Source organism: Ovis canadensis, chromosome 17 (assembly GCF_042477335.2).
Source record: "Ovis canadensis isolate MfBH-ARS-UI-01 breed Bighorn chromosome 17, ARS-UI_OviCan_v2, whole genome shotgun sequence".
NCBI lineage: Eukaryota > Metazoa > Chordata > Mammalia > Artiodactyla > Bovidae > Ovis > Ovis canadensis.
Genome location: NC_091261.1, coordinates 62397853 through 62416647, shown reverse-complemented (window position 1 = coordinate 62416647; position 18795 = coordinate 62397853). Strand labels below are relative to the sequence as shown.

The 18795-nt window shown below is 41.2% G+C and overlaps 1 protein-coding gene across 1 annotated transcript in view; it reads left to right on the top strand.

Moving 5' to 3' along the window:
* Nucleotides 1-2178: 2178 nt before the first annotated feature.
* TCTN2 (tectonic family member 2) overlaps nt 2179-18795 on the top strand; it is a 28347-nt gene continuing 11730 nt past the window's right edge. The window contains exons 1-11 of the mRNA XM_069557672.1: nt 2179-2385; nt 2552-2659; nt 3090-3166; nt 4454-4649; nt 6616-6716; nt 11318-11508; nt 12557-12683; nt 13653-13794; nt 14016-14081; nt 15618-15752; nt 16004-16081. Coding sequence (XP_069413773.1) covers nt 2304-2385; nt 2552-2659; nt 3090-3166; nt 4454-4649; nt 6616-6716; nt 11318-11508; nt 12557-12683; nt 13653-13794; nt 14016-14081; nt 15618-15752; nt 16004-16081 — 1303 coding nt within the window. The 5' untranslated portion in view covers nt 2179-2303. The remainder of the gene's footprint in view (nt 2386-2551; nt 2660-3089; nt 3167-4453; nt 4650-6615; nt 6717-11317; nt 11509-12556; nt 12684-13652; nt 13795-14015; nt 14082-15617; nt 15753-16003; nt 16082-18795) is intronic.

The following is an 18795-nucleotide window of genomic DNA, read 5'->3' as shown; positions in this document are numbered from 1 at the left end:
GATTTAGCTCCATTTATGATCAGGTATTTATTCTTTTGTCTGACAGCACATGTTTGAACAGTTACCTAAATGAGAGTTTGTCACTGAGTATCTCCAAAATCTGATTTTAAACGAGTATGGAAAGCGAGTACAGTAGTCAGGAAGGAACTGTTTTTTCAAAACCAGTTGTGTGAAGAGCTTATTCGTGAAAGCCAAAGTCTGGGTTCGCAAGGGGAGTTTCTCCGGGAGAGTGGTGGGTTCGCAAGGGGAGTTTCTCCGGGAGAATGGATTCTTTCAAGCTAAGTGTTGCCCCACATAGAATTCATTCCTTTTTAGAGGAGGGAAAAGGCGTTAATACTGGAGAATGGTTCTTTGGAAACTTTGGGCTTAATACTGAAAACTTGTATCAATTCAAAAGAAAAGTTATTTGTAATTTCAACAGTAAACAACTTATTTTTCTATGTAACCTGGAAGTTACTAAAAGTCCTTATAAATTCCAGCATAGTGTAGGAAGGGTTTTCAAGAATGGTGGCCAGTTTGATTTGTTTTTAGAAAATATACTGACAGAAACCTATATGTGTATACAACATTATATATAAATAAGATTTTAATTTTCTTTTGATACCATCTCAAAAATTATCTCAAATATTTAAATAATTTGGTATTTGGTTAGATTATTTCAGGTAGGTTTTATATTCTGGATTTACAATTTTGTTAACAGATACACAAAGATTTTGGTGGTCACTTTCCAAGTATTTGTTAATCTCTGAGTTAAAGAATGTCTTTTTAAAATAATATTTAATGTTTCACAGCCTAAGTGTAATGGAGATCACTATTTTTAAGGCCAGGAAATAAAGCATCATATATCTAAAGATGACTAAATTCAAACAAGCTTATAAGGTTTTTGTTACTACTTTTTCATTTGAAATGTTTTATGAACTGTCTTAATTCTGTTTAAATTTTAGCTGTTGTGTTTATGGTTTATTTTGTATAAATTTTTATAATAAAATAATTAAAATTTTCATATTTCCCTGAGTTATTTCTTCTTACTGGTTATTTCATGCTCATTCATCTTCAACTGTGTACTTTTTAACTGGGTTTGTTCACATGTCAATTTTTTATTCAACTCTAAAGAACTTTAATTTCAATCTTGCTAAAACTATACACAAAAATATTGTTACAAATACTATACAACTATAGATTGGTATGAAGTTTTTAATAGAAGATTTTTTATGCACCGTACATGGGATTCTGCCCGTGAATTGGTTTACCGCTCATCTAATAGCTAACAAAATGAGTGAACATTTATTGAGTACTTACTGTACATCAGGCATTAGGCTAAGCTTATTAGGTGTGTTGCCTCACTTCTCACACAACCCTATTTGGGAGAGACTATTACCTCCTTTAAAGATGAGGGGGCGGAAATAAAGCTGAGGAAACCTAAGTTTAGAGAGGTTAAGTGACTTTCCTAAGATCACTTAACATGAAGGTGAAATTCAGACCATGCAGTCCAACCTCAGACCCTGCACCTTTAAGTCACTGAGCTATGATAACGCTTGTGATCCTTTGAGGCTGCTGACATAAGAAAAATGAATTTTTTTTTTCCCCAGGCAGAATTTTGGTAATTTTGCATCTGTTCTAATGGTGCTAAAACTTCGTGTGTGTAGTTTTGAGAAGACCTACTTTCAGAGATCTGAGAGCTCTATGTGGTGGTTGTTCAGTCGCTAACTCCTGTCCCACTCTGCAACCCCGCGGACTGCAGCACGCCAGGCTTCCCTATCCTTCACTGTCTCACTCTGTGTGGTAGAAACAGACAAAACCTCTGAAAAACGGAGAATAATAAAAACAATACAACAGAACAATTACAGCGCTGCAACTTCACCCCCTTTTTGTCCCTCCCCCCAAATTCTCATAAAAAATCAAGTTTAAAAGTTGCTTGTTTAGAACCCAGTGCCTGCGGCCTCGCATATGCATTAACTCCAGAATGACTGAATTAACTCCATGTTGGAGAAACTCGGGGTTTTAAACTAGACGCGGACTCCTACTTTTTCGTGATACTTTACATGGAGTGATGCCGCTAGAAGGACCTAAGGCCTGCGGCAGGGCTAGGCTGCTGCGGATGGGTTTGAGGGCGGGCTCTCTCTGCTCGTGATTGGTCCAATCACGGCTCGCCTTTCGTCAGACCGGCGGCCGATTGGTGGTTGCCATAGCTCCAGGCGTTCGCTTGACAAGATGGTGGCGGCCAGGCCTCCCGGGCAGTGCTTCCGAGTCCCCGCGCTTCCAGTCTTCTAAGACGGGCGCAGCCCTGTTGTGCAGGCCCAGGCATGCGTTTGTCGCCGCCGGTCCCTTTGCTTTTGGGACTCCTCCTTCTGCAAGGCGTCTTGAGGCCGCTAAGGGGAGATCTGGGTGTGTAAGGCGGGGCAGGGGCCTGCAAGACGGGGATGAGGGAGAGGACGATTCTTGAGGCCAAATCTGGGACTGCCGCCAGAGCTGCGGAAGACACCGCGAAGAAAGCCATCACCCAGCGGTTCTGCAACTATTAACTCCTCCTTGTCCCTTTCTTCCCGCCTAGTTTTCATTCCTTCTGTCATCCGCATGTCAGGCCCTGTGGTCAGCGCGTCTCTGGTCGGAGGCACCGAGGATGTGACTGTGTCCCTGACCCAGCTGCGGGACGAGATGGGTAAAGAGTCTGTGGGGAGGGAGGAGGTTGGGCCAGCTTCAGGCCGCCCAAGAAGCCTGGCCAGGTGGCATCCTCTGAGTCCCTTGGAGCTGTCCCCTGCAAAGTCGGGATGGGGGCTGCTGTGGACCAGAGGACCAACAGACAGGATGAGTAAAAGAAAGCTTGAAATTACAAGTTAACATTCACTGAGCTATCCCATGTACTTAAATACATCACCTCATTTTCCTAATAAGAACAGTAATGTCTTTTAGTTCCTTTTAACAAATGAAGACACTGAAGTTCAGAGAGGTTGTCACAGGTCGAAAGTCACACAGCTTGCAAAGAGTCCAGTCCTAGGCTTGGAAAGGTGTTCCATCCTAGGAAATCTGACTCCAGAGTGCATACCTTGGTGGCTGGGCAATGCTCTGTTGCATTCTAATCTCTCCTGTAGGTTTATTGCCAGTCCCCACCTGTGGCGAGCTGAACAATGAGACAGGAGACTGGAGTTTGACTGTCACCCCGACTGTGGTAAGGCCAGAGGTGGAAACCTTCTCAGTAGCATTTATGGAGTCCTGCATCTGGTGCTCCTGCAGTGTTGCTTTTTTCTCTCTCTCTTTTTGACTGCGCCCAGCAGCTTATAGGGTCTTAGTTCCCTGAGCAGGGATTGATTGAACTTGGACCAAGGCGGTGAAAGCGCCGAGTCCTAACCACTGAACCTCCAGGGAACTTCCCCTGCAGTGTTCTTTTAATCAGACAAGATAGAACTTAGTGCTTGGAACCACCATGAAACTGTGGGCTATCTGATCCTGTAGGCACTCATTCAGCCCAGAGGTTCTTGGACGAGTTTCAAGAAGCTTGTGAGGGAATTCCCTGGTGGTCCCATGGTTAGAAAAACATGCTGTCGCTGCCAAGGGCCCAGGTTCATTCCCAGGTTGGGAAACTAAGATCTCACAAACTGCATGGCACAGGCAAAAAAAAAAAAAAAAAGCTGTGAACTCTCTAAAATTGTGTATAAAGTTATGTGTGTGTGTATTTTTTTTCTGATGAGAGGCTTTCCAGCTTCTGTCAGATTATCAAATGAACCTGTGACTCAGAAGAGCTTCATGAATTGCTGGTCTCACCCAACTCTGGGCTTATGTGTAAGGACACTCAAGCCTGGAGAAATGAAATATTTTCCACTTAATAGATACTTCATAGAGTGCCTAGTATCTGTAAAACATCAACTCCGAACATAAAAGAGACAGACAGACTTTGCTTGCACCCTAGGAACCAGGGCCTGTTCCATGGACTTTTAGTTGTGTGTATTTAATCTTTTGCCAGTAGGATAATAAAGGTGCCAGACAAATATCTTTATCAGACCTGTGTTCAGCTTTCTCTAAACAGCCAAAGGGCTTTCCAGGTGGCTCAGTGGTAAAGAATCCACCTGCCAACGCAGGAGACCTGGGCTCAGTCCCTGGGTCGGGAAGATCCCCTAGAGAAGGAAATGGCAACCCACTCTAGTATTCTTGCCTGGAGAATCCCATGGACAGAGACTCCTGCCGGGCTACAGTCCATGGAGTCACAAAAGTTGGACACGACTTGGTGACCAAACAACAAGCAGACACAACTTGTTTGCTTGTATATTCAGCTGAGGATTAGGAATCAGGGCCTGTGTACTGCTGTAGGTTTACAGGGTAAAATTGAGCAGAATGATGTCATTGGTCCAGTTTGCCTTTTGTAAAATGAATGGAGGCAGATTGAGCTTACTTAACCTTATGTGTTCTTATAGATGCCATTTGAGTCACCATATAAAGTACAGTGATATTTTCCTTTCAGAATTCTTTGGAAGTGACCGTGAGGTTGAAGAGGGATCTGCAGTCATGTTCCTCTAATGAGACAGATCCCTTCCTGGAGGCCCCGTGTATTGTCCAAACTCTTCTTGTTTCAGCCTTTCGTAATACATCCTGTTTAGCACATCTGCTCATTCATGTGGAAATTTATGCCAACTCCTCTCTGGGCCAAAATGCATCAGGCAAGTAAAGTCTCCGACTATCAAAATGTTCACTGCAGATGTTTGAATACGTGTGTGCCATGCAGTTTGTGTGCTTCGCTCGTGAGTCTGTCTTGCTTTCCTAAACTTATTTTTCTTTTGTTTAATTTTCTTATTTTAACAGTTTCCAGGGAATTCCCTGGTGGTCCAGTGATTTAGGGCTCCTCACTTTGAATTCAAGGGGCATGGGTTCGATCCCTGGCTGGAGAATTAAGATCCCATAAGCCACACAGCATGGCCAAAAAAGAAAATTATTAAGCCCAGGAGGGCTTAATAGTAACTGTACCACTCAGAGAAGCAACTTTTTTTTCTTTTAAAAAATATGCTTAAATATAGTTAGGTAATATTTCGGAATGTCCTTGTACAAATAGCCAAACTTAGGAAAATTAGAGTCTGTATATATTGGTAATTATGAGATGTCCACTCTGACCCCATGAAGGTATGAAAAATTTTGCACCCAGTCAGACAGAGATCAGAACAAGAAAAAAGATGGAAGGACAGCCAGGAGGTAAGTGGTATGCTTGGTAACAAGGAAGCTAGCCAACAGTGTGGGAGGCATATAGATAGATTCACAAATATCTATCTATATATCACATAGTAAAACCCTATTCTAAAGTGCCTTGCTTACGTCTCATGGATTTGATTATACTGAGGGTCAAACCCTTACCCTTGTGACATGGTCTCTTATTCGGACTTTCTTGTTCTTGATACCACCGACATACTAGGGTTCTACTATATTATAGCATAGAATATATAATAGTTGTTCTTTAGAAGCTTCAGTTATCCTGTTATTGAAGTTGACTGATACATAGAGTTTACACAAATAGTCACGTACATAGCTTTCCAACTGTTAGTCTCTGGATTCCGAATTAGGAGGCTAAAATGTAATATAACATATTCCTTTTCCAGCCAGTGTGAAAATTACTAATTTCCCCCACACTTGAACCAGAATCAGGATGTGAAAATTTGCATTCACAGTGTGATGGGACTTGAGATTGAGTGTGTAGCTCAGTTAAATGAGATTTTGTGGTCAGATGGCTTCTAGATAAACTGAAATGTCACCATGGCTTCAGATTTTTTTTTTTTTTAATTGTGGTATAGTTCCTTTACAAGGTTGTACAACAGAGTGAATTAGCTATGTGTATAGATACAACCCCCTGCTCTTGGGTCTCCCTTCCCACTCATCTAGTCGCCACAGAGCGCCGAGCTGAGCTCTCTGTGCTTTGTAGCAGGTTCCCACTAGCTATCAGTTTTACACGTGGCAGTTTTACACTCCCAATTCCCCCACCCTCCATGTCCACACATTTGTTCCCTTCGTCTTCATCTCTATTTCTGCCCTGAAAATAGGTTCATCTGTATCATTTTTCTAGATTCTACATACATGCGTTCATATACAATATTTGTTTTTCTCTTTATGACTTAGTTGACTCTGTATGACAGACTCTGTCCATCTGCATTACTGCAAATGACCCCATTTTGTTCTTTTCATGTCTGAGTAATATTTCATTGTCTGTATGTACCACGTCTTCTTTATTCATCTGTCAATGGACATTTAGGTCATGGCTTCAGGTTTATCTGTTGAAAGAGGTAATGGATTTGGAGGAGTAAATGCTAAAAATCAGTCTGTGTTATGAAAGGAGTTGGGCAGTGTATTGAAAAATCAGTGCATTGCATTTGTCTTAACTTGCAAATCCTAGTGACTTGATCATCTTCAAGATCAACTGTGACTCCTTCAGTTTGTATAACTAGGACCTTCTCTTCTATTTGGGTTTTTGTTGGAGGAGTAGATACAGGCCTCAGTAGATATAGCCCATCTCAGGGACACCTTGATATGGAATACTGGTAATGGTGATTTGTAATACAACTCAGCTTTCTTTGAGTGTCTAAAATGTGGCCATGTCTCATCAGTGTTTCACAGCTGAACTTCTCTGTTGTTTGTACTTTTCAGAAAATGTGACTGTCATTCCTAACCAGGTGTATCAGCCCCTTGGTCCTTGCCCTTGCAATTTGACAGCGGAGGCCTGTGACATTCGCTGCTGCTGTGACCAGGTATGGTCTTTCTGGTTATTGGGTGCAAAACTGTGGTACCTGATAGCATGTGGAGGGCACCAGCAGGTCCCCATCAAGAGCATTTTAGTGCGTGGTCTTTCAAAAGCTGAGATTGTATGTCATGTTTTCCAATTGAGTGTTTTCTTATCTAGCCTTTTCAACCTAGTTTGTGGACAAAGGACTTTCCAGGTGACGGTAGTGGTAAAGAATCCACCTGCCGGGGCAGGAGATACAAGGGACACTGGTTCAATCCCTGGATCAGGAAGATCCCCTGGCATAGGAAGTGGCAACCCACTCCAGTATTCTTGCCTGGAAAATTCCATGGACAGAGGAGCCTGGTGGGCTACAGTCCATGGAGCTGCAGAGAGTTGGACATGACTGAGTGACTAAGCAGCAATTATGGACAAAAAAAATGTGTCTGTTTGAATAAAGTCCTGATTGTGATGATACTGAGAGGATGATTTTAATGTCTTACTTGGAAGCCTTTAAGAAAATATAAAAAGGAGAGAAAAATAGATGTTTTAAGTGATTTTTTTTTAGTAAATTTAACCATTGCAATAATCTAATCTGAGGATGTTTCCAGCACCCCCGAAAAGAAGCCATGTGTCCATTTGCAGTCACTCTCACTCACGCCCATCATCCCCAGACTGTTTTGTTTGTTTGTTTTCACTAGAAATTAAGTATATTTATTTATCTGGGTATAGTTGATTTGCAAATTATGTAAATTTCAGGTGTATAACATAGTTACAATTTTTAAACGTTATACTCCATTTATAGTTATTATTATAAAACATTGGCTGTATTCCTTGGGCTGTACAATAGTATATGCTTGTAGCTTATTTATTTTATATGTAGTCGTTTGTACCTCTTCATCCCCTACTCCTGTGTTGCCCCCTGCCCCACCCCTCTCGCCACTGGTGACCACTGGTTTGTTCTCTGTATCTGTGAGTCTGCTGCTTTTCTGTTATTTTCACTAGTTTGTTTTCCCAGGTCACTATTAATCTACTTTCTGTGTCTGTGGATTTGCCTCTTTTGGACATTGCATGTAAATGGAATCCTTCAGTCTGTAGGATTTGTGTCTGGCTTCTTCTTTTTTTTAATATTTATTCCTCTGTGCCAGGTCTTGGTTGCCTCATGTGGGGTCTAGTTCCCTGACCAGGGATTGGCCCTCTGCACTGGGAGCCTGGAGTCTTGGCCACTGGACCAGCAAGGAAGTCCCTGTGTCTGGCGTCTTTTGCCCAGCATCATGCTTTCAAGGGTCACCTGCGTTGTGGCGTGTGTTAGTGTTCCATTCCTTTTTATGGCCGAATCATCTTCTGTTGTGTAGATATATCACAGAGCGCTTAACCATTTATCAAGTGAGGACGTTTAGATTGTTTTCACTTTTTGGCTACTATGAAGAATGCTTCTGTGATACAAGAATATAAACCTGTATACAAGTTTCTGTTTGGACGTGTGTTTCCATTTCTCTTGGTTATGTTACCTAGGCGTGGAATTGCTTTGTCACATGGTAACTGCATGTTTAACCTTTTAGGGAACTGTTTTTCTTCTTTTTGGGTGAGCCACATAGCTTGTGGGATCTTAATTCCCTGATTGGGGATTGAACCTGTGTCCTAGGCAATGAAAATGAGTCCTAACCCCTGGACTGCCAGGGAATTCCCTTGAGGAACTGTTTTCTCAAAGTAGCTACATCATTTCACATTCCCATCAGCAGTGTATAAGGGTTGTAATTTTCTATGATGTCACCAACAATGGCTGTAATAATCTTGATTACAGCCTTCCTTGAGGGTGTGAAGTGGCATTTCATTATTATTTTGATCCATATTTCTTTAGTGGCAAATGATGTTGAACATCTTTTTAAAGGCTTATTGAATGTTTATATGTCTTCTTTGAAGAAATGTCTGTTGAGACCCTTTGGCCAGTTTTTAATTAGGTTGTCTTTTTGTTGTTTTAATTTTGTTGTTAAATTAAATTGTCTTTTTGTTTTTAAAGTTCACTATGCACTCTGGATTCTAGTCCCTTATCAGATATATGATATGCCAAAGATTTCTCCTACTTGTCTAGGAAGTCCATTTTCCTGTTGGTGTTCTTTGAAGCCCAAAAGTTTTAATTTGGTAAAGTCTACTTTATCAATTTTTTTCTTCCAGTTTTCAATTCAGTTCAGTTGCTCAGTTGTGTCTGACTCTTTGCGACCCCATGGACTGCAGCACACCAGGCCTCCCTGTCCATCACCAACTTCTGGAGTTTATTCAAACTCGTGTCCATTGAGTCGGTGATGCCACCCAACCATCTCATCCTCTGTTGTTCCCTTCTCCTGCCTTCAGTCTTTCCCAGCATCAGGGTTTTTTCAATGAGTCAGTTCTTCACATCAGGTGGCCAAAGTATTAGAGTTTCAGCTTCATCATCAGTCCTTCCATTGACTGTTCAGGACTGATTTCCTTTAGGATGGACTGGTTGGATCTCCTTGCAGTCCAAGGGACTCTCAAATGTTCTCCAATACCACAGTTCAAAAGCATCAATTCTTTGGCGCTCAGCTTTCTTTATAATCCAACTCTCACATCCATACATGACTATTGGAAAAACCACAGCTTTGACTAGATGGACCTTTGTTGGCAGTTTTATTGTGATATAATTGACACAGTCACTGTACAAGTTTAAGGTTTAAAGTATGGTTATTTGACTTACATACATCATGAAGTGGTATCACAATAAGTTTGGTGAACATCTATCATCTCATATAGACACAAAATTAAAGAAATAGATGGAGGAGGAATGGCAACCAACTCCAGTATTCTCGCCGGGAAAATCCCATAGACAGAGGACCCTGGCAGGCTACTGGCAGTCCATGGGGTCGCAAAGAGTCAGGCATGACTGAGTGTCTGTACACACGCACATGCATTCTGGAATCCAATACAGACCCATTTAGAGCTGTGTATATATGCCTGTCGGAGAAGGCAATGGCACCCCACTCCAGTACTCTTGCCTGGAAAATCCCACGGGCGGAGGAGCCTGGGGGGCTGCAGTCCATGAGGTCTCGAAGTCGGACATGACTGAGCGACTTCACTTTCACTTTTCACTTTCATGCATTGGAGAAGGAAATGGCACCCCACTCCAGTACTCTTGCCTGGAAAATCCCATGGGCGGAGGAGCCTGGGGGGCTGCAGTCCATGGCCTCGCAAAGAGTCAGGCATGGCTGAGCGTCTGTACACACGCACGTGCGTTCTGGAATCCAATACAGACCCATTTAGAGCTGTGTATATGTGCCTATGTTGTAGGTGAGGAACTTTCATTCCTGTTATAGTTTACAGAGCGCATGGTTTACAATAGATTTCTAGAATTTAAAAATATTTTAAAATCAATTTGGAGAGGATTTAGTTTTCTGAAAACTAAATGTATTTTTTTCTCTCTTGACCTTGAACTACTTGAACTCTATGGTTTTCCAGTTCACTTACCATTTTGAGGAATGTGGCCTATACACACTGCTACATTTGAAAAGGATAACCAACAAGGACCTACTGTGTAGCACAGGGAACTTTGCTCAGTGTTATCTGACATCCTGGATGGGAGGGGAGTCTGGAGGAGAATAGATACATATTTATGTATGGCTGAGTCCCTTTGCTGTCCACCTAAAACTATCACAGTGTTGTTAATCAGCTATACTCCAATATAAAATAAAAAGTTTTTTTAAAAAAAGGACAAAAAGAAATAGAAAATTTTATTTGTGATGAGAACTCTTAGAATTTGCTCTCTTAGCAGCTTGCATATAGTCTACAGCAGTGTTAATTATATTGTCCTTGTAGATTACATCCTTAGTGTGTACTTATAAGAGGAAATTTGTACCTTTTGACCTCTTTCATCTAATTCTCCCTCCCTTTTTTCCAGTTTTTGGTGCATACGTGTGTTCTCTACCTCTGTGCTTCTAGTTTTTCTTTGCAAATAGGTTCCTCTGGGTCTTTTTTCTAGATTCTACATATGTGCATTAATATATGATATTTATTTTTCTATTTCTGACTGACTTCACTCTGCATAACAGGCTCTAGGTCCATCCAAATAAAGTGACTTCTTGATGATACCAATCGGGTCGTGATATAACAAGAATGATTCAAGGATTCTTCTGGAATTGTCCTTAGATTTCTCTGGACTAGGAATTTGAACACTGCTGCTGCTGAGTGGCTAAGTTGTGTCCGACTCTTTGCGACCCCATGGACTGTAGCCTGCCAGGCTCCTCTGTCCATGGGATTTCCCAGGCGAGAATACTGGCGTGAGTAGTGATGCCAGTTGAAAATTCTCCACTTGTGGTCTATTTCATATTACCTTTTCTTTTTCTCATCTTATTTGTAGGCATATCTTAGGTCCCCAGTTAAGATGTAAATGCTATGAAGGTCTGAAGTTCCTGACTTGGAGCCTCGTAGGGAGATGACTTGCTGTGACTTGCTGTGAGCGCAAACACTCTTAGCCTGGAGGCCAGCTATTTGTTTCCTGCTTCCTCTACTGCGTCCTGCTGGTCTCCACAGCAAGGGCATCATGCTGGCCAGGAGATCCTGACAGTGGGCAGAGGGGGGATTTAATCTTCTCTGAGCTCCTCTACGTCTTCTTTCCAGGAATGCTCATCAGATTTAACAGCACTGTTCAGGGAGTCCTGTTTCCCTGGTGTTTTCGGAGGAGATGTTAATCCTCCCTTTGATCAGCTCTGCTCCGTGCAGATGGCACATGGAGTCCCCGACTGGTTTCCATTCCTGTGTGTGCAGCTCGCCAACTCACCCTTCCTCGGGTACTTCTACCATGGTTCCATGTAAGTGTCTGAAGGGCACCCCGGGAGAGGGGTGTGCATCCAGGTGGCCCTGGAATATGGCCATGTCCTCCTCAGGACCTCTCCAGAGGCTCTATGCTTCAATCCCTCCATTCTAGATTCAATTCTAGGTTTCACATAGTAAGTTTATTTTGTGTTAAGTATTTGAAAGAGCTGGTTGTTGTTCAGTCGCTAAGTCATGTTCAACTCTTTGTGACCCCATAAACTGTAACATGCTAGGCTTCCCTGTCCTTTACTATCTCCCAGAGTTTGCTCAAACTCATGTCCATTGAGTTGATGATGCCATCCAGCCATCTCATCATCTGTTGCTCCCATCTCCTTCTGCCCTCAATCTTTCCCAGCATCAAGGTCTTTTCCAGTGAGTCGGCTCTTTGCCTCAGGTGGCCAAAGTACTGGAGCTTCAGCTTTAGCAGCAGTCCTTCCAATGAATATTCAGGGCTGGTTTCCTTTAGGATTGACTGGATTGATCTCCTTGCGGTCCAAGGGACTCTCAAGAGTCTTTTCTAGAACCACAGTTCTAAAGCATGAGTTCTTCTGTGCTTAGCCTCCTTTATGGACCAGCTCTCACATCCGTACATGACTACTGAAAAAACCATAGCTTCGACTATAAGGCCCTTTGTTGGCAAAGTCATGTCTCTAGGTTTGTCATATCTTTTCTTCCAAGGAGCAAGCGTCTTTTAATTTCATGGCTACCGTCACAATCCACAGTGATTTTGGAGCCCTCACTGAAAAGAAATTGATACCACAAATGGTTAATAGCAATTCTCTGGGTTGGGGGAAAGAGTGATGGGCTCATGGGGGACTTTAACTTTCTGTCTTTTACATTTCTGTCTTGTTGACATTCTAAAGCAACTTTGTTATTAGCGTTGAAGTAAAACTCATGGAACATAAATTAACCATTAACTACTTTACAACGCACAGTTCAGTGGCATTTAGGGCAAATATGATTTTGATAATTTAAAAAGCAGAGAAAAAATTTAAAAGAATTGCTTTTATCATGTTAATGGTCGTTTCTCTTGTTGATTTGCAGTTCCTCTGGACATCAAGTTTCCTTTGACATGTACTTGCATACTGATCTAAAAGACTTTTCAGACTTTGGTTACAAACAAGGAGACCCCGTTATGACAGTAGATAAGGCATATTTTACTATTCCGCAGGTAATCCTTTCAGTTTTAATATGCCAGAGGCTTTTTCTCACTTTCCCCTTCCTCTTACTAATTTAACTCGTGTTATTCTAAAAAAAATCTCTTCCTCAGCCATTTAAGGTCTCTGGACTGTGTTTTTTTCTTTTGATAGTCACTCTTAAATCAATCTGTCTTTGCTAAATCTCAGAGTGAACTTACTAAATAAAACCAAAAGACTGTCTAGAAGTTTCCATGGAAATAACTGTCATTTCTCACTTGTATTAGTTTAACAGCCAATACTTTTAAAATTTTATTTATGGTTTATTGAAGTATATTTGGCTTATGGTATTGTGTTAATTAAATATTAAATAGAATTTTGAAAAATATTCTAAGACTCGAGTTTTATGTGAAATCTTAACTTTATTAAGTTCAAAATTGTGAGGAAAAAGTATTTATGGGAAGAAGACATGGGAGGCTAAACTGTTTCTCTTTACTATCCATATGAATCCATTCTGACGGCTTTAACAAAAATACATTTGTAATGAGGGAGAGAAAATGAAGTTGAGGGACCCTCTCTGGCAGTCTGGTGGTTAGGACTCTGTGCTTCCACTGCAGGGAACGCAGGTTCCCTCCCTGGCTGGGGGAACTGAGATCCTGTATGCTGCCTGGAATGGCCGAAAAGCGAAAAACAAAAAGCAACAGAAAAGAAACTGAAGCCGAATGTAATCATGTTTCTGCAAAGTGAATGATGCAGAGCAGGGAATTTTCCTTAGAAACTGTGCTTACTGTTGCCCTGCAGCCAGTGGCTTCCAGAGTTTGATTAGCAAGTCAAGTAGATACTCTGCTCAAGTCAGTTAACTAGTGAATGCCCTAGCCTTTGTTGGAGCTAACTCAGCAGTAGAAGCAGGCTGCAGAAAGGATGCTTTTCCAAGACACTGATCTCTTTTTTTATGATCAGAAAGGAGGTCATAAATCTGTCTGCATTCTCCCCCCGGCCCTCAGGCGTCCCTGGCTGGGCAGTGCGTGCGCAATGCTCCTGTGGCCTTCCTGCAAAATTTTGATGTTCAGTGTGTTACTAGCCTGGAGGAGTACCTAGAACGAGATGGAATTACCAGTGCAAAGATAAAGAATGGTGCTATGGGAGGTAAGTTACGTCCATTTGAGTATGGACCTTAGATGCCAATTAGATGCCAAGAATAGTGGTTTGTTTGATGGTGTTTGGGGAGTGGAGGGGAGCTGAGTAGTTGGCGTACAGGGCAGGCATAGGCACTGTGTTTGTTTGGCGAACTTTCATTTTCGTAGGTAAATGTGAACATGTAAGGTTCATGTACTCCTATGGAAGTTCATTTATGTATGTTTTTTCAGGCATAGTTACACCGAAAGTAATCTATGAGGAAGCAACTGACTTAGACAGATTCATCACCAATACAGGTATTTTAATGTTATACTTTTATACCATTTCTGTGGAAATATATATCATTTCACACAACGAATATGTACAGTAAGTCCCTATATACGAACCTTCAAGTTTTGAACTTTGCAAGATGCAAACACGTGTTCCACCACCATCAGGCGTGAGTGAAATTTCATCTTGTCCTTCGTCTCCTATTGCTGACGATCCTATAGCTCTACCATCTCCCAGCTCCTCTCCCTCCTTGGCAGGCCCTGTATGCCAGCTCTGGTACTGCACTTTTCAAGGTCTTATACTGAAGGATTAGAAATGTTTTCTTCATTTTTTGTGTTTGTTTTCAATGTATTATTTGTGTGAAAACTATTATTAACCTATCACAGTACAGAGCCAATTGCATCAGCTGGGTGCCTAGGCTAACCGTGTTGGACTTATGAACATGCCCTTGGAAAGGAACTAGTTTGTATGCAGGAGACTTACTGTAGTCCCAGAGCAGAGCACATTTTCATTAAGAATTTTAGGAGATTTGTAGTTGTTAGAGAAATATCCTGCTAGCATTTTGCTTGTTCCTTGTTCCGTCTTGATTTACTGTGGAGTAACATCTGTGACCTTGAACCCAATCCTTCTCAGTCCTGGATTATGTGGATTCCAGGGTCCCTCCTTGTTCTCTGGGTGTGTGGGCTTTTTCTTAAGTGTTTTTCAGAGAGTTAAAGGGTTCTTTAGAACCCAGCATTTTCACTTCTTGCTTGCTTTTCTTTTTCCAGTCATTAAACTCTGTTATTGTAATGCAGCCAACTAAAGTACATAGAATTTGGCCAGTATTACCAGGACTTTTGTTTTTCCATGAAAGATACTACTTGTGTTTCTTTTCAATGTGTTATAATTCTTGGAATTTACTCTTTCCTTCCATTAGCTATTAGTACAATATAGTAGTGAACTAGACACCAGGCCCCTGCTCTTAAAGAGCTTACATTCTGTAATCTTTCCTTTAACAGATGTAATCTTTACCAGATATAATCTTTCTGTAATCTTGCATTTAACAGATACTCTTCCAAGCCCATGCTCTGCGTTAGGCCATGAGCTGGGTACCAGGGAGGCTGAAATAAGATGAAAGGGACAGGGACTTTCCTGGTGGTCCAGTGGTTAAGACTCCATGCTCCCAATGCAGGGGGCCCAGATTTGATCCTTGGTCAAGGGACTGTGTCCCACATGGTGCAACTAAGAGTTCCCATGCCATAACTAAGACCCAAAGCAGCCAAATAAATGAATAAATAAGAAGTAAATATTTTTTAAAAAGGGAAGGGATGGAGCTCACTCAGTTTATTGGGATGGTGTGGAAAGAGGAGGTAGCTAATGCTGACTTGGGTGGAGATCTGAGGACAGCTTCTTGAGGTGATGACCCTGCTGTGTAAAGGAATTGGGTCTGCAGGGCAGGGATGGGGGTGGGGGATGGCCACCCAGGCAGAGGGAACTGCCAATAATAGGCTTGAACCCAAAGAAGGTCTTTAATTTTTTTATTTTTAGGTCTTTAATTTATGTAAGTACTCTCTTATTTCCAGAAACACTTTTAAGTACTGGACCAGCCCCCAGGAACGTGAACGTGGAAGAACATTATATTTTCAGGTGGAATAATAATACAATCAGTGAAATAAACGTCAGAATTATTAGGGCAGAAATTAATGCCCAGCAGAAAGGTAACTTTGTGAAGGGCAGCGAGAATGCTTTTAATTTAAAGCATTTTTTTTCCTTTCTTCACGATTCTCATAATTATAACAGATAAACTAATTCAGACCTGTTTTTCTTATTTGTGTTTATGATTTAATCAGAAAACAGTGATTTTTTTTTTTTTTGCATGTTGAAATGCAATTATAAGGTAAAGAAAACAACACTGTGGTGGATAATTTCTTAGTAAATTGGTGACATTATATTTTTATTTTATTTCTAGGAATCATGACACAGAGATTTACAGTGAAATTTTTAAGCTATAACAGTGGTAATGAACAGGAATGGTCTGGAAACCCAGGTGAGAGTGCATATCAATCACTGATCTTACAAACACATTTTAGTTTGACACTACTGTGCTATAACGATGACTGTAAGTGTTTCCAATTTTAGTCTGTGACTCTGACCTTTCTCTTTTTCTCTTGTGATACTGTATTCTTTTCCTGCTAACAGCTTACTTTTTTTTTCACAAAGTGTTATATATAGTCATAGCTGTAAAGCTAAAACAGTCTTTCTCTTTAGCTACTGGTCTTTTTTTAAATGAAATAATTTATTTGATCGATGTATAGTTGATTTACAGTGTTGTGTTACTTTCAGATATATAGCACAGTGACCCAGTTACACACACATGTATATACTCCTCCCTCCTATTCCTTCCCACTGTGGTCTATCACAAGACACTGAATACAGATCCCTGTGATACACAGTAGGTCCCCATCTGTTTTGTGTATATAATTGTTTGTATCTCCTAATCTCAAACTCCTAATTCCTCCCTCCCTCCCTCTTTTTTTGTTTTTGGTGGGGGAGGGGTGAGGCTGTGCTCCGCCACCTCTGAGATCCTAGTTCCCTGATGAGGGATTGAACCTGGGCTTCAGCAGTGAGAGTGTGGAGTCCTAAACTTGATCGCCAGGGAACTCCATTACTGTTCTTCAACACGCAGTAATTAATCATGAAGGAACAACATTTTTAAACTTTTTAGTAACTTTTTGCTTTGCATGATCTTCAATATTTATATATACTAATTTAATTATGCACAACTCTTTATATATATATTTTTTCCTTTTAAATAGGCTTTTAATGTTAGGGTTTATTGTTGGGTTGTAAGAGCAGACTTCTGGTTAAGTCAAGGTACTGTATAGAAGTTATGTAAAATCAGTATGGAAGTTCAATGTTGCTTTTCCTACTCGGTGATTTTGAAGAAATGAAGTAGTTCTAGTGAGATTTTTTTTTTTCTTTATTTTCTAAACTGTATGCCTATGGCCACCTAAGGCATTCCTCTGTGTATTTATTGGCTACTACAGTATTTCGAGAGGTGTTTGGGACATTTCTTTAAATTATGTACACCCTAAATGTTCGTGTTTTGTATGGATCACAAGTGCAGCATTCCTTAATTATTGCTGTTATAAGTCACAATTGTTATTTAAAGAATGACGTATGTACTGCATGAAGACATTATGACTTTTTTCTGTTAGTTTATATAAACTCCAAGGTAACTGAGGGGGAAGAAAAAAGAGACCAGGCTCCTGAAATTTAAGGATTTTTATGTCATTGACTTAATTTGAGAAGATTTCTGAGAAAACCTGTCAGAATATATGAGAAATGTTGATGCTCTCATCAACAAAGAATACATCAGGAGCCAGAACCAATCAGGCAGAGACGCAGCTTGTATATAGAGAGGCAGTGTCTCTCTAATACTTTCTGAGGCTGGATGGGGTTTTTCGAGGACTATCTGACACGGGCCCTGTCCTCAGGGACGCTCTTATTTGGAGCTGACAGCACTAAGTCACAGGAAACAACAGTAAACGACCCAAGATAATTAATAAATGAGGTCAGTTACTAGGCTCAGTTACTCCAGGATTCAGAGGAGTAGAATGTTGACCATTTACCCAGACTGCATCACTAAGGAACAGTGTTGAATGTCCAACACGTGCTAGGTTTTGTTTTGTTTTTTAAAAAATATTTATTTATTTGTCTGGGTGTATTGGGTTGCTGTGTGGGATCTAGTTTCCCTGAGGCGTGTGGGACCCTGACCAGGGATCAAACCCAAGTCCCCTGTGTTGGAAGGCGGATTCTTAACCACTGGGCCACCAGGAAAACCCACCTGCCAGGTTTTGTTCCTAGACTGGAGGAAAAGCACCGAGCAAGTCAGAACCCTGCCCTGGGTGTGTTTCCACTGTGGGCTGCGTGGAGACTGTGCCTTGAGAAGCAGATAATTGGAAAGGGTCCTGGGGATAGGAATAACCTGGGGGAAGCCAAGGAGGCAGACATGAGCATGAAGTGTACTCTGGCAGGATTAGACCCATGGCCAGAGGGGAGGCTGCTGGTTGGGAAGGGTGGGGCGTAAAGCTGGAAATGCAAACACCATGCAGGAACCTCAATGGTATCCCAGTTTATATGAACAAAGTGAAAGTGGAAGTCACTCAGTCGTGTTTGACTCTTTGTGACCTCATGGACTATACAGTCCATGGACTTCTCCAGGCCAGAATACTGGAGTACCAGCCTTTCCCTTCTCCAGGGGATCTTCCCAACTCAGGGATTAAGCCCAGTCTTCTGTGTTACAGACAGATTCCTTACCAGCTGAGTCACAAGGGAAGACCAAGAATACGGGAGTGGGTAGCCTATCCCTTCCCTAGCAGATTTTCCCGACCCAGGAATCAAACCAGGGTCTCCTGCATTGCAGGTGGATTTTTCACCAACTGAGAACAATGCTACTGTAATATGCATTCTTGGAAGGGACATAGGAAATATGCATATGAACTAGATATGATATGATATGATTATAAGGGGTTATTATTAATTTTCTTAGAAATATTGGCATCATGATGGTGTAGAGAAATATCCTTAATTTTGAGAGATGTCTGATGGAGCTTTCATGATGTGAGTGTCATGATGCCTACAACTTATTTTCAAATAGTCCTGCCCCTCTCACCCCAAATATATATACTTTTATAATAGATAAAATAAATATCTATTATAATTCATATTTATATAAATTAATATATTGTTTGTGCTATT